The 16690-nt window shown below is 39.6% G+C and overlaps 1 protein-coding gene across 7 annotated transcripts in view; it reads left to right on the top strand.

Annotated features, from left to right (window-relative positions):
- The window catches only part of gdpd5b (glycerophosphodiester phosphodiesterase domain containing 5b), a 51972-nt gene that overhangs the window by 18773 nt on the left and 16509 nt on the right, over positions 1 to 16690 (top strand). For all 7 annotated transcript variants that reach the window (XR_004615751.1, XR_004615750.1, XM_034603357.1 and 4 more), the window contains 5 exons: positions 10827 to 10930; positions 14294 to 14387; positions 14570 to 14629; positions 15590 to 15688; positions 16542 to 16635. Coding sequence is in view for 5 of the 7 variants with exons in the window: in XM_034603356.1 (XP_034459247.1) it covers positions 10827 to 10930; positions 14294 to 14387; positions 14570 to 14629; positions 15590 to 15688; positions 16542 to 16635 (451 nt within the window). In the remaining 2 variants the exon portion in view is untranslated. The remainder of the gene's footprint in view (positions 1 to 10826; positions 10931 to 14293; positions 14388 to 14569; positions 14630 to 15589; positions 15689 to 16541; positions 16636 to 16690) is intronic.

Here is a 16690-nt window from a genome sequence, read left to right as displayed (position 1 = left end):
TGAGCTTTTCACACCGAGGCTCATTTGACATCACAAAACTCCAGTGTTTCCACTGTGTTTAATTCGTTTTTACAGATTTTTCTAGTCATAAATGTCTACCTATATTGTTTGTGTGCATGTGTGCATAATTGGTATAGAACTTGGCTCTTGTTTGGTGCAGAATATAGTGTTCTTTATTGCAGTCATATCTGGGATGACTTTAAGAAAATTAAAGGATATGAGAGTAATTTATTTGGCATTCAAATTATTGTTAAGCACTTAAAGGTGCTCTTTAAAATATGCCGTTTGAGATGAATGTTTGAATGCATTTTTATTTTGTAGTTTCCCTTTTGTAGCTACAGTTTCTTTTTAAAATTTAAAGCCAAAGTTGCAACCATAGCTGTCAAATTCAACCCCCAACCAAAGAATTTAGTCATTCATTTTGTATCGTATTAGGCACATGCCAGAATCAGTATCACAGCCTGGTACACAAGATGAGCCATGTGTTCTGAGCTTTCCCTTAATCTCCTCTGTTCTCTATCTAAGGACGCAACGGTTATGTTGCTGCCACAAACCCAAACACGCAGCATATAACATTTATAACCTCTAACCAGCCTAATTTTACTCATGTCGGTTAATTTGGTTAATACGTTCCCCAATGCGTATATTCACAAACTGTTGGATTTCTGCTACGTTCCATGCTGTATTACCACGCTGCATGTCCTCCAACCTCACTCCCTTGCTGACCTGCCCTCACTTTACACGTTGACAATAAACATCAACACAGATCAGAGGTTATTAGGACACGTAGGCTACAGTACTTGAAGTTTACGTTGTGTTTAAATGTATTTAAGTATTTAAACGTAGGAAACGCGTACATAGTTCACACACAACACGAGATGTAACATGGTGGGCACAGGACATTAGGTTTAAAGTGACTGGAACTATTCGGATTCATTGTGTGTGTGTGTGTGTGTGTGTGTGTGTGTGTGTGTGTGTGTGTGTGTGTGTGTGTGTGTGTGTGTGTGTGTGTGTGTGTGTGTGTGTGTGTGTGTGTGTGTGTGTGTGTGTGTGTGTGTGTGTGTGTGTGTGTGTCATTAATTGTAAAAGTTTAAAATAATCGTGATTTTGATTTGAAGTCATATCTCCCAGCCATAGCCATATTATACTGTATATGAGCAGAGACACAGAACAACAATCTCATGTCTTGTAGGCACAAACAAATAAAAAATACATATAGCCTACAATAACCCTAAATGAGATGTTTAAACAACACACTAAGTCATTGACAGCACTTGGATCAAATAAGCATAGCAGAACTAAATAAAGACGTATTGATTTTCTTTCCCCCTGTTTGCAGGAAACTTGACACTGTGTAGCTCTATTTCCTGTTGCCAGTGGTTGTCTTTCAGGCTCACTGACGGGATAGTGCAGAGTCTGCATTTTTTGTTCACGGTGCTCATCCTTTTGTTTTGACCGTGTGGTGTTGTACAGCACACGAACATGCTCTTGACCCAAGTGTAAGAAGCTAACAGACACATGCACTCTGCTACAGGCTGCACACCCTTTCCATCCAGGTGATTCCACATATCGAACTGACACACTGAGCCACTACCAAGTGCTGCTTTGTCCTGGTGCTGAAAAGACCTGTCATTTCCATTGCGAGTGCTACCTAGCGTAGGTCAAGGTGATGTCACATAAGCCTGCATCTGTAACGATCCCAGTAAACAAACTGTGACCAATCCAGGGCAGGTATCAGCTACATGTAACTGGACCTGAGCGAATCACAGAAGCGTGAGACCTGAGAGTGTCGTGTTGAAACAACGGTGCAATCCTTCATAATCCACAAGTAGCTCATGCTATTTCACCCCTTTATCATCTTTGTTCACTGTGATGAGCCGTTTCAGGTCGACCGGTTGTCTCAGCGAAACTGCTTCTGCCTATACTCAAGGTGCTTTGTAGAGGGAAGGCCCACGTCATGCAGTGCAAGCCGATCTGACCTCTCAGTAATAATTGAAAGTATTTCCATTTAGCCACTCATTACCATTCAGTCACACAAAGGCTTCAAAAATAGAAACAAAGCTGCTCTGCCATCATCTGTCAGTGATCTTGTGGTCTTCATTTTCCCTGCACTGTGAGGTATTGGACGAGGCAGGCAAAATAATTACCTAGAATTAGGAGTTACAGTTACTTGGCTGCAAGAGGATATGAGCAAATAGTTGTTGAAGAGATTTTGTTCGTGAAATTATTATATTTGTCTTGCTTCAGACTTACTGTGAAATTTTAATTGTTCTCGTGAGTGTCCAGAATTCCATTTTTATGTCCACCAAGGAGGTAATGTTGTCATTGTCTGTTGATTACGAAAATAAACTAAAGAACTTATTTTCCTGAAACATGGTGGAAGGTTGGGATCGAGCCAATGTTGAGCAGAATTGAATAATGGGGAGGATACAGGAATAATAAGGACTAATAAGGGAAGTGTATAAAGAATAATATTGGGTTATTTCATGGGGGATGATTTTGAAGGTCATACATATATTATAATAATAATAATAATAAAAATCAAAACACAGCATTTAAATAATACATAAAGATGGGACACCCACTTGTTAGTGCCAAGACAGCAGAGAGGGTAGGTTTTTGATTTGATTTTCATCATAGTTTCCAAATCATCCATTGTTGTTACTCACCTGAGTAAAGGCAGATATTTATATTTACAGTCTTAATAAACCAAACCCTTTATCTACAACATATTTACAATATGCCCTGAAATATGTAGGAAATGCCTTGTTGGCTCATATTATCAATTCATCATCGACGGTAAATATTTGCTTTCAGAAGCTGTGAGCGCAGCTGTAAATGATTCATAGATTGTTATTGAGAGTTATCCTGATGAAGAAAAACTCTCACACTGTGCTGGGGAAAAAAGGTTAAGCAGGGTCAAACAAAAACTATTTTGGTAATAAACGCATTAATCCTTTTCTCATTATTCCCCTTGAACAGCCTATGATTTAACTTAACTTATTTTTACTATGCTCACCCCACCCGTGCTCGAAAAAGCTTAACGGCTGTGTTCACGGTCAGCTCACTGGTTGGAGCGGGGTAGCTGCAGCATCCCTCAAACACATGAATTGTTTCTCTCTCTGTGTTTACTGTTTGTGTTTCTGATCTAAAGATCTAGATTAGTTTGTGTAAACTATAATGATTTGTGCTAATCCCCAGTGCCAAACATTTACCTTTACATCTTCTCGTTTGAGAGAATCAGCTACTCTGTGTCCTGTGATGGGATACTGAATATCTGATGTCAGCCCGGGCTTTAGGAAAATGTCATCAGGTTTTATGACTATATTCTTCAATACGCAATAGATAATAAAAAAAAGCCATGAGCTGCACCCTTGTTAATCACTGACTATAGTATAATATATATATATATATATATATATATATATATATATATATATATATATATATTGTCTCCTGACTTCCCCACATTTCCTTCCTAGAAGATGTCAGTCATGCAGGATACTCTGACATGTTCCAGATCGTGAAAATAAGGCCTTGAAGGACAAGGGATGTATTTTTAGCTTCTCTATAATGTTAATACACTGCAAGGCATGGGTTGCAATTTCATTCTCTAGCCAGTGTGATTTATTTGAATCTAAAACCATCCAACTGTAAACATGCAAGTGTTCGGATTGTTGCAGAGCAACATATTGACTTTATTGGCTGTGATTAGCAAAGCCTCAAGCTTCTTTCTGTGCATCTGCTGAGCCTTGTGACACATATAGTGAGTGACTTGTGCCACATTGTCTGATTGCTCTGACTTAAACAAATGATACCAACCATCAAATGCTACAAGCTAAACAATTGGTAGCTGGAAATGGTCGCATGATTTGCTGCTAAAGCTTTACATTTAATATTAGAAAATGGAGTAAAAAAATAAAGGGAAATACTTTGACATTGTTATCTATATTTCTTCATTTTAAAGTAATGGGAAATTTCAGTTCAGTACTTGGCAAGTGTTTTATTTTTTGATCCTCAGTTCCTCCTCCCTATTTTTGCAGACACATTACTTTCTGTGCCTTACTCTGGTGCTGCATTATAAAGCTGTGCACACCCAGTGTGAAATGCCAGGGACTTATCGGGATATGCTCAGGAATGTGACAAGGGACTGAGGTGTTAAGTCCAGTGAAGATAGAGGCAAAGAGGGAGGCATGTGAGGCTGCACAGTCAGAGAAAGATTAAAAGCTGCAGTAGCTTTGTCTTTTTCTTTTTGCCTTCTCTCCTACATTTACATTAGTTTATAAGTTTATGAAAATATGTTTGTTTGTTTGGATCTATCTGTGAATTCATATTTTTCTGTATCCATCATATTTTCTCTCTGCAGTGTTGGCATGTTAGATGGCAGCATACTGTACTCATAGACTATATTAAAATAGATACAGAATCCAGTTCTGGAAAGTGATGTCAATGCGGAAGTGCCTGAAACCTGAATTCTCTTGAATGACCAGCAGAGGGTGATTTTACTGGTTGCAAATAGAAGTTTGTTTCTCTAGAAACTATAGCAACTTCTAATGTGAATTTCATCATCAGTAAACATTTTCATACTGTGTTTATGGTCTAGACAGCTAATATTGACGGCTGATAAGTGCAGGTGGGCGTGCAGTATCCTCAAGCTCTGTCAGGCTCCACCCCCTGATCCTCCAAATATAGTTACTTCTGGTTTCAAAAAAAACAAGATGGCGCTGGACTAAATCCCAATCTGTGGGCTTCAATGAAGAGTTTCACAAACCAATGCGCGACGTCGTATGGGTTGACACTTGGTCGTACCTAACTGAATCAATAATTTGATTGTGTGTTAACTACCGTAACAGAGATCTACTTTGCACTGAAATCGTCTTAACATAAATCATCTCATAACTGTAATGTGTATTGTGTATGGAGTAAATTATGGTCTATAAATATACATGGGTAATACATTATTAAATTACAATAAATTGCTTACATACGTGTGCTCTAATTTTTGGGTTCTATGTCTTTACATACATTTTCATCCTCTCTTTGTAGTTACTTGTACAGTAGCTACTGTCTTCATTCTGACTAATCTTGTCAGTTGTGTAACCCACACAAACAGCAGCTCTATCACAGTCAGAAGCGCATTATCAGTTAAGCACAAAGTGTGTTGGGAAAATTGTCTGAATTGTAGACAAGTTCAGACACCTTTTTGTAGCCACACACAGTAATGTACTGTACATAATGCAAGGACCACTCCTTCATACATCCTCACACACAGTAACCAGCACACACCCAAACAGGCTCATTTAGCATAACATGTGAGTTCACTCTGTAGTTATACCAAAGAATGCAGTGCTATGTGGTTGAAATGTGTGCAGTTGTTATTATAATAACGATCCATATGCTTGCTTGTGTGATTAATAGGCCGTTGGGCTGTTTTCTCTCCCTGTCTGCTGGTAAGGAGGTCAGAGTTATACACAGAAGGCTTGTGTATTGTAGCTTGAAGAAAATGTACACAACAATACACAACCTGACCTATGAATCTGAAGAATGACAGGTTTTGTTATGCAACTTTTTGTATAGCTTCCTCGACCACATTGCATCCTCATTATAACTTACAAATTAGTAGATAAGATTGTCATGTGCTTTGTTTAAATAGTAATACAACGTGTGTGTGATTTCTTATGTGTACCTAAACAAACATGCCCATGCATGCATGTACTGTGCAATAGAGCAGCAGCTGAGCATGCATAATGTCCCTCCTGTGGATAGCACTCTGTATTGTTGCCTAAATCATGTTGGCATTAGACGTTGTGCACATAGGGAAAAGTAGGACAAGTAAATATCAGAAAACTGCTGTAACCATTATGGAATCTACATTACTACAAGTGATGATACATTTGTCTTTGATTTAACCATGTTCTGTGCATGTGTCATTGCAGTCAGTCTCCACTTCCTCCCACAATCTAGTAGTTCAGTCATAATATCATGGATATGAACACTGTCATTTGGAGCATTTGGAGCCAGAGTGTGCAAATTTGTCAATCATGACATTTCACCACATTTTTATAGCATCAAATAACTAATTAAAACCAACTTTACTGGAAAAAATAACACTTGAAGAAACATCATAGATAGCTAAGATGAAGGAGGTGGGTTTTATGACCTTATGTATCTAGTCACCGGGGGAGATGAAGACGCTTTGCCTTCACTTTTGTGTAGCTGTCATGTCGTCCATCTTTAAATACAGTCTATGATGGGAAGCAATAAAGCACAAATGATTTCCACTAGATCTTGAACCAGAGAGATGCTACTTTGCCGCTGTGATCACACAGCATTGAGAACTAAACGGCTTGATGGTGTCAGCTTAACAAGAAGAAATAGACGATGGTAACCGAAAGGTTTCCCACAATTACTTCAGACATTTAAGTGCTTCTTAAATGCTAAACTTTGCAAGGATATATCTGTAGACGGTTTTAAAAAACAACACAATAAGCCAAAATCATAAATCTATTATTGGCTGCTTCAGTTGTAATCCACTGTACTGGACCAGTTGATAGACATTAAATTTCAAGACAGAAAAATAGACGAACGCAAATCCACCAAGAGAGAGGTAAAAGTGTGTTAGCTGTTATTGCAGTGATTTTGTTATTTTTAACTTTGTCTGAAAAAGGGCAGAAGTTACCACACCTGCTTTTCCCAGATGTTAAATCACTGATACAACTTCCTCTGATGCAGTGGTGATTTATAGTGACTGGGGGGGATTATAAATATTTAGTAGATACAAATGTCTACATGCTGCAGTAATATTTGTCCCTATCCATTTAATGCTTCTGTTTTTAGCTGTGACATTTGTCCAATATAGTTAGGTTCTTTACTTCCATCCTTTTTTCATATTTACGGTTAATTAGTTTTCAAAATATATTTAATGTATGCTATTGCAGCTGTTTGGACTACATTTCTTAAATTAGCTACAAAAAGGTCCTTGATGATTTTGAAAAGTCATTTGAATATTTTGGAATTATGCTTTAATTACAGCTCAACTTAATAATTTGATTTGAATAGGAGCTAATTCAGTGGCTCTTAGTTTTCCCAAAGGTGAACTATGTCCTCTTTTGTCTTCCATGATTTCTCCAAGGGGCGAACAGCGTAACACTATAGTCAGGGTAATTACTAGAGCAAAGCATGGATGGCCATTAGCGTGCACTGTTCTTCAAACAGTCTGATTCCCAAAGCAGAGCTTGTGATGTTCTGATAGATTTCTGCTGCCATGGGGGTGCTGCGCCTGAATAAAATGCCAGCCATGCAGAATGTTAACGTGATGTCGCCAGGGCAGGCTAAGTCAGGCCACACAAGCTCTGCTGCTTAGTTAGCTGGGAAACAGGAAGAGATACCATCAGGCCTGATGGGAGGTTTAAAAGCTCACTAACAACAAATATAAGGTATTCTTCAGAGCTTTCTTTGTCTTATTTTTAAAACTTTTACAACTAAAATCCAGGAACTTTAGTAACTTAAAGAGATACTGCACACTTAAATGGGCTTTTTGAGCTGTAAACTGTACTGTTCTTTAATAAAATGCATGAATGTACTGATATCACAATTATTACAGAATTTATAAAAAACAGCATTCATGGGTGAGCTGTGAGTGGGGAATCTCTAAAGCTGCTCTCATTTTCAAATTTATGCACCACACTGTCAACCATTCAGAGACGTCCCCCATCCTCTCGCGCCACCGCGCGCGCGCACACACACACACAATGTTGGACCGCTGGCTAAGACAGCCGTCAGTGTGGTTGTGATGTTGGAACGTCTCTGGACTTCTGCGCTCCTCACACATTGCCTATGCCTGCAGTTCAAGCGGCTCAGGACAACAATGGTCTTGGCCGTCAGGAAACTCCAGAGGCATAAGGCCTCTACTTCATACGCCATTTCTATCGCTAAAGTGTGTGTGCTGCTACTGGAATTGTTGCTCATAGCAACCTAGATCATTAACAAGCTAATTGGTATGTGGTATGTGTATGAGAGACACTTCAGCTGAAACTTGGGGGTTGACACTTTAAATTAAATATCAAAACTATCCACTCCTTAAGGCCAAAGAGCTACCACTAAGACCCTGGACTGTAAACACAGGATTTTCTTCCCTAGAAACAGATTCCTATTTATCCAACAATAACAGATGACTAATTGTCATATTCATGTCATGTTCTTATGGAACGTATGAAATGTTTTTTCAGTTTATTAGAAGATCTAATCTATTAAAGAGAACTTGGTTCTCTCAGGGGCATCTCGGATCACATCCACATTATTGCAGAGAGGAAGGAGTGAAAGAGTGAAGGGGGTGGAACAATGTCATCTCTCAGGAGCAAGGTCAGATTTCCCAGGTGTTTTCAGGTAGTCACCAAGGACCATGGGAACCAGCAATGGTGCTTTGTCATCAATGAGCAGAGCTGTCTGCCACTTCTGATGTTGTTTGTGCAGAGAAGGTTAAAAAATAAAGGTAAAGCTACAGAAAAGTCAAACAGTATTTGCTTTTTATTTCATTTTAGGGTAATTAGCTTAATGTTGAGAGATGTGTGTAGCCAATTATTATTTTGATGGTGCCCATTTTATCTGATGTAGGAGGACCTTAAAGGGATAGTTCCCCCCGAAAAAGGAAAATTCACTAATTATCTAACACCACTATGCCGATGGAGTGTTTGAGTTGCCAAATCACTTTTGGAGTCTCTGGGGTAAACAGTGTTGCAGCCAAATCCAATCCAATAAAATACTGGCCGAGTCTGAATGCAGAAGACAGTGTGCATATAGACTATTGAAGTAACTGGTGATCAATTTTTCAAACGTAAAACAACAGCAGATACCATACTGCCCCTGTGGTGTCATCCAAGTGTCCGGCAGCCCCGACATTCAAATTCGACTGGAAACGGCTTAATTTATACCGTGTTTTATGCCTTAATATCCTTCCATGGAGCCGCGTTCACGTTCGCACACACACCCTGGAAACACTCACACACACACACGCTGCACACAAGGTCTCGCCCAAGGGCACGCCGGGGTGGGGGTTACCATCTGCTAGCATCGCCACTTCCAGTTGCGGACTTTTAGACTTAAAATTTAATTTTTTGGTGAACAACCCTTAATAAAGTTTATTCTCACACTTCTGAAATGTTCTTCATAAGTCATGTCCAAATATGAGGGGGGATAGAATCAGCATTCCCCTTGACTCTTTTCACTTCTCTGTACAACTGATCGCTCATGCCATAGAACCATGTCCATAAATTAAGTAATAGAACTTTATACCATCATGATTCCCAAGTTCAGTTTGTCCCAGGTCTGAATAATGAAATGTGGGGAAGCAGTATGTTTTATTTATGATTAGAACTTCCATATTAAATACGTGAAGAACTTAAGATTTAGTGAACTAAACCACAGTGAGGATGAGATCAGATATAAACAGCTCGGACAGGCTGTCTTACCTGTATCACATCAGCTGGTCGAGGAGATAATAATCTGATACTTCTGGCATGTACAACACTGGTGCATTCAAGGTGACTGAGAGTCTATCTTGACACTAGTGCGTATAATGCACACATACAGATGATTCTAGGATATTTAGGCAGCAGCTTATAAATATGGATTAGTCTTTGTTTTTCTTGATTCAAATTCAGCTTTACTTTTTACTTCTATATTACACGTTAGATCGTACAGGGCAGCGAAATTTCGTACTCTACAGATCAGGGCGCAGGTCATAGTTAACAACAACATAAAACACATAATCCATGTAATGTAAAACACAAGTTAGTTTTCTTTTTTATTCTTTAAACCTCTTGTTTAAAGACAAACTAAATCCTCACATTGGAGGAGCTGGAACCAGTATAGGTTACATATTTCTCCATTGATTAATCAAATGCCAACCAAATGATCAAGTAAAAACATGTCATACATCTTTGTTGTTCATACTCGTATTGCCCTTTTTTTTGCCTTCCATTACCTTGCCACATGCATGCAAGACACTTGATTACACTTACAGTTGACCCACATCTAAGGAGTACATTGACTGAAAAAAGGGATTTGTGCAATTTTGTCTAGATTTGACTCGCTGCTAGCTAACTAACTACTTATTATCTTTTTAAAATATGCGCATATTCTCTGACCTTTCACTTAAAGAGTTCACTGACGTTAGCTGATAAAGTCCGAAATTACTTTTCAATACAGAGACATCATTCTATTAACATTGTGAACGTGTGTGTCAGCAGCTCATTTGAAGTCAGCCGAAGCAGATGCTGCTCAAGTTCTCTTGCGTTTGTTGTCTTTTAAATGAGAAATAGTTGTCTTTGCTTCATAAAAAAGGTCAACAGGTTCTTTTCTGAGTCACCGCAAAAGAGAAAATGGATTTTCAGTCGCTTACTTTGAGAAAGATGTACTGTAGCGGAGTCTGCCTCCAAATCCTCTCGGGTATGGCCCAAGTGTTCGCATCTGTCTATCTTTTTCTGCTGATGTGGCCGGTTTAATATTTGCCACAGTACAAAAGTGCAGGACAGAGGAGAACAGTAATTAATTGTCCTGCATGTGAAGTTATTAAAAGTAAATCCTTGATAATTAGCAAAGTGTATGAGGGAATACTCTTTGAAGAGTTCAGCAGCCAGTTCAAAACATGTGCTCAAAAATGGATTAGCTTTTGAAAAGTTAACTTCACTTATAAAGTCTCTGAAGATCTTCTGGAAAACGTGTGTGTGTGTGTGTGTGTGTGTGTGTCAGTCAGTGTATGTCCGTGTGAGAATAATAATAGTATCTATATAATAATGTAATATAATCATGTTTGTGTGTTTGCCCAGTGGGAGCTGCTGTGGTCACTCATCCTCCTTCTCACGTTCTGTCTGCTGCTGGTCTGGTGCTACTTTTGGTGGGAGGCACATAATGACTACAATGAATTCAACTGGTGAGTACACAACCAAACTGACTGCTTGTGTGTGTGTGTGTTGTCATGTCTAAACTAGCACCAGACGCCTGTCACCGTATTGGTTTGGCTGTAAATAGATTTTATCTGTGCCTGTCTGTTTATTCATTTCCTAAATCACGAGCTTAATCTGTCTACTGCCTTAATCTGAGCAGAGACCCAGGACTTCACAGATTACACCATTATGTAACAGAGGTATTGCTCAAAAAACATTTCCTATACTGTCAGCCCTGTACAACATGTACAAAAAACTACTTGATGTGACTGACATATACTGTAAGATACCATGTGTAAGCGTTATTTCAAATGCAAGTAAAATGTATCTATTTTTTAAATCATGCATACGATTTTTGTCAAAGCACTAATTCACCTAAATTGAGACTAGTTATTAGGACTGGGTGTTACAATACCTGTGGATCAACACTAATTGACTGGGGATATTCTGATGAAAAGCACCAGAGGATGTTATTTGGAACTCATCTTCATTTGTGTTTCTCAGTGTGTTTCTGCTTTTTGCTCACAAGACAGCCACTCCTGAGGCAGGCCCAAAGCAGGCTGATCAGACCCCCGGGCTCTACTGTTTATGGTCTCTAATGGCTGTCAGTTATTATCAGTGGGGGAGCTAGGATTTTTCTAAATCTGGGCCATAATTTACACAAAGGGGCCAATTCTACATCCAACATCCATGTACAATTCCTGTAAATTGCAACTAAATTGCACATATGAGTCAGTCTTTGTTGTGTAGGGAGGTGGTATCTTTAACTGTGTGAAATCTGTTGCAGCTTGACTGACTTTAAGGCAACTGTTGGGCTCTGCCATTCTTATTTATAATTGGTAACTGAAAATTGGAAATAGGACAGGCAGTCATCCGCTACGTCAGTCTCAAGGGCTCATCACCCGAGGAGGTCCAAGAGGACACGAGGGTAACACGAAGGAAGGGTGCCCCTTCTTACAGCATGGAGAAGAAGAGATGACACTCATTCTGGAAGACTAATCAATACCCAGTAGGGTGATGACAAGGATCCTTATACTCCACGACTGGACTAAATGTAGGGGGCGACTATATTGAAAAAAATAACAGTGCAAATTTCCCTAAAATTTACTTCATTAGGCCACAAACGTATATCTATCGTCCCTTGTGAATACATCGTTCTATAGGCTAGGCTACAGTACAAATAGCTACTGTGTCCCTTTAATGTAACATACACTGGTCGTCTTTCTTGCCAATTTCCTTATTTCCCTTCCCCCTCCCCTGCTGCTGACAGGCACCTCTACAATGTCACCTTTTTTATCATCACCTTCCCTTCCATTACCTCTTTTAATCTTCCTTACCCAATGTCATTTGTTTCTGTGGTATCCCAGTTCCCTTTTGTCCTCCCTTATTTCCCACCCATTTTACGTTTTAATAGACATCCTTTGCTGTCTGTATTCTCCATCCTCTTTTTTTCAGTTCCCCGAACATTCACCCCAGTCCACCTTATCAGCAGTCTCACCACCAGTGTGTTTTCTTGTTATCTTTGGATATCATTGTTGGTGGGCAGACATTAACCATTCATTTTTAATAGGAAGTGTACACATTTCCTGCTCTTCCTGCGTTTTGTGTGGATTCCACAGATAATCACAGAGATGACGTCCCTGCCCTCTATGTTCTCGTGATTCAGTAGCCTTGTGTCCTGGTCCATCTGCAGTATACATGTATTCACAAAGGCCTAAGATCATCAGTGCTAAGTGACCCTGCTGCAGATCCGGGCCTCTCAAACCACTGATAAGGCTTTTGGATGTAATTAGTGCTACAGGCCACCACACACACTTACACACACACTCACACACACATACACACAAACAATATCTTTGTTCTGCGGCTGTAAACCTTTTGATATGCCCAGTGTCAGTCTTTTGAGAATTACAGCTCGGAGTGACATGGGTGTTTACTTATACTAGAGTTGTAACTGTGGGAAATCTTCATGTCAAAATTATAGTGACCAAAATGATCATGGTTATCTGTATTCATGTGGTTAAATGTAAAAAAAAAACATAGACTAAACATACACTAAAATTATTTTTAATATTATTTCACTCATGTTTTCTCTCCCTCTCTTACACAAACACACACACAAAATGTAATGTCCCATGTAGGGCTGCACGATATATCAATAATGTATCTTCATCGCCATATCAACATGCGCGATTTACGTATCGCAAAAGACGACTTGAAATGCAATGAGTGGTGTGCCATGGATTCACACTGTGCATGTCAATATATTTGGCCAATCAGATGGAGCCCTACTGCCCTAGATAATAAATAAATTATTTATGATAGTCCTAGAAAATGAAAGAAAAGTAATAGCGCGCACACACACACTGACTCCGCTGCTCTCTCTCTCTCTCTCTATCTCTTTTTTTAACTTGTTGGTTAAGTGACTAAACATTATTGTGTGCGATAGGTGAATAGTCTGCTAACACAATGCAAATTGCAGCACAGGGATATGTAGGGTCATTCAGAAGCCCCCACATCAGACTTTGAGCTTTCTTTCCACGTGTTCTGCAGATAAGGTCTTTGATCAAGTTTCCCCAGCACTCTTATATCATTAAAATATGGCCGCACTGATGACTTTATCGTCTTAGGAGTCAGAAGGCTGAAAAAACTCCAAGCGCTGGCACTGCCTTCCACCATGATTACACTGATGTAAAACAAGTTACACCTGTAAGAGTGTTGCTAACTTTGATTGATACTGGGCATCTACTTTTTCAAAGAGGACTAATGAGATATGTTTTCACTAGTAATAGCAACGGTAATACTAACATTACAGTTTCATGGGTATGTATTTGTGTATGTCTTGCTGCATGCTGTGAAGTCTGGATATTTTTGTTGTCTGTGTCCTACTCTTACATTCCTCCTCAAGACAGAAACCAGCTATTAATAATTTGCCACCCTTCCATTAATTTTAGCAATCACATAATCTATTTGGTCTGTATGCTCCGTGTAGCCCAGTTATGTCTGCGGTTTGAGGCTGCTGTCTGTTATGTTTGTGTTAGTTTTATTGCAACAATAAAGCATTAATCTCAAGGTTACTTGATCGTCTGCCTGTATATCAGAGACCTTTGAAACACAGCAGCCTACAATACTAAAGAGCATGGGTCCTCATTTTTTTCAATGTGCTTAACTTTATATAATTTCTATATAATTTCAAGTCAATTTATAAGGCATAGTTTATATTTGAGGGATTAAAGGTGACAGATAATCATTTTAAATTCAAACCGCAGCCTTCACATCAGTTAGTTGTGATAAAATGCAGGTGAGTGTTCAGATGAAGAGAAACATTATTCCCTCTCTTGTTCCTGCAGGTTCCTCTACAACCGCTCTGGGGAGTGGAGTGATGGCACTGTTCCCATCCTGGCAACTACCGCTGCTGGCTTCACCTACATTGCATTTTTAATGGTCTGTCCCACATCAAATACACACAAATGCGGAGGTGCTACAGGCTGCGCTCATGATTAATGTGTTGCCATACAAGCATAGTCACATGTTGATGCTGAGCAAGTGGAAATCTGTGAGACAGAACTTGTTTTTGAAAGTTGTACTCTTATCTGTCTTTTTTTTTTTCCCCTATCTAATTTCAGATTTTAGCACTTTGCCACGTTGCACTTGGACAACAGTTAAATTTGCACTGGCTCCATAAGGTAATGTGCCAAGTGTGAGAGCAACTGTGTTTGTGTGAGTGTTGGTGTGGAAAACTTGGAGGTAGAAAGGAGGTCAGCAAGATTTATAGATGTATGTTTCTCTCTCGCTCTCTCTCTCTCTCTGTGTGTGTATGTTAGACTGTATAAAGATGGACAATGAGTCTCCACTTTCTCCCACTTCCCAAAAATGAAGCCCAAATCGTCAAAGCTATGCCCCCCAAACGCATGAACTGCTAAAAGCTGACTGTGACTCGCTCGCTAATTTCTGACTGTCTTCTTTGCCTCAGCCGTGTCTCTATAGCTTGTGAAGACTCTGGTTATGCACAGTGAGAGCACGGACAGGGTGCGCGCAGGCTGACAGGTCGGTTAGTGACAGACAGGTACACCTACCAATTATTTCATTCAGTCCAAGTGAAATGATTGGTTGTCTTTATTACAATCCTACAAGGGCAACAGATAAAAAGTGCTACAGAAACGATTTACCAATGGTACCATAAAAATGAGCACTTGAACATCAGAACTTATGTAAGAACTACTTAAAAAGACAGAAGCCATCTTTGATAAACATTTTCTTAACCTATACTTTGACTATTACTGCAGCCAGCCACCAGGATGGAGATGCTTTGGCTTCACTTTTGGGGAGCTGTCATTTTGTCCCCCTAATATAGTCTGTGATGTGTGTGTGTGTGTACATATTCTGTGTGTGTATCCTCTTATCTGTTTGCTGTTTGGTGATTGCACGCTCAGCTGAACTTGTCCTGAACCAGCTTGTGAAAGCCCTGCGTAAATGACCTGCTTGAGAACGTTATCTGCAAAACAAACACAAGAACCAAACAGTGTTGGAGGTGTGACAGGCCTGGGAGCTATTCAGGGTTAATCTGTTTTTTGTCTTTGTGCATCTGTCTGTGAGAATGTATAAGTACTGTATGTAGTCAAAGTTCTCCCTTTCTGCTCACACAGGTTGGAGTGTCTGTTGCTCTGCTCACCACCGTCGCTGGGGTGATATCTATCAATCAAACATGGGGGCAAGAGTGGGACATCATCCCCATCTCCCTGCAGGTCAGCACACTAAAACACAGGAAAGCCCCAAAGACACTTTATATACCTTGACATCACTTTTTTTTCGGGGGGGGTGACGGTTCCAGTATGGACTCACACCAATGATCTTGTGGTTATGTGGCATTTTCTGTATCCATTCAGCCACAAGGGGCTCTGAGTTTGAGTTTCAGTTCTAAAGTCTTGTCATGCATTGGGGAAGGAAGTCTGTTATTCACAGTATACACAACAACTTAGACTTTAACTCTTTTTTGTTTCAAAGAACAATTAAGCTATGACCACCTTAACCAGTGTGAAGAAGAATAATCTATCTTTTCCATATGAAACTAGAAGAGAGAGCAAACCTTCAACAAAGAATTATCCTTAAATTCAGTCAACCTGCACCAAATTTCACACACTAGAATAGAATAGAAATCAGTCCCCTAACACAAAAGATTCTTTCATCTTGCTAACTAACAGACGGGGGTGGAAACAAAATCTCCTTGGTGGAGGTAACAAAGTGTAATATCTGCATTTTGTCTGGTAATATTAAGTTCCTTAATAATATCCAAGGAAGTGCATAATCAGGGTGTCTCTGTGAGGAGTGAGTGTTTGAAGTGGACAGATCACGCTACTGATGCCATTTAATCGGCCTTCAATTGTATCTATTATTTCATATTTTGAGTAGTGTAACCGATGTGTTAACTCCAGATAATCTTTGTCATTCCATGCCTCTCTGACTTCTTTCTTTATATCTCTTTTGTTGTCTCTCTTAAATTCAAATTCTCTTTGCCCTATCTCTATCTCTTTTTGTCCCTTTCTGTTGATCTATTGTCTCTTATTATTCCTCCCTGTTCTGGCGCACGTCTCTGACCAGGCGACAGGTCCGTTCCTGCACATAGGGGCTCTTGCTGCTGTCACAGCACTGTCTTGGATTGTGGCTGGACAGGTCGCCCGTGCAGAGAAAACAAGTATGTGTACTTTCGCAACACAGAATACGAGACACTGTTGCATGATGTAACATTG

This window comes from Hippoglossus hippoglossus, chromosome 13 (assembly GCF_009819705.1).
Source record: "Hippoglossus hippoglossus isolate fHipHip1 chromosome 13, fHipHip1.pri, whole genome shotgun sequence".
Lineage (NCBI taxonomy): Eukaryota > Metazoa > Chordata > Actinopteri > Pleuronectiformes > Pleuronectidae > Hippoglossus > Hippoglossus hippoglossus.
Note: the sequence above shows the minus strand (reverse complement) of the source record. Positions and strands in the feature narration are given on the sequence as shown.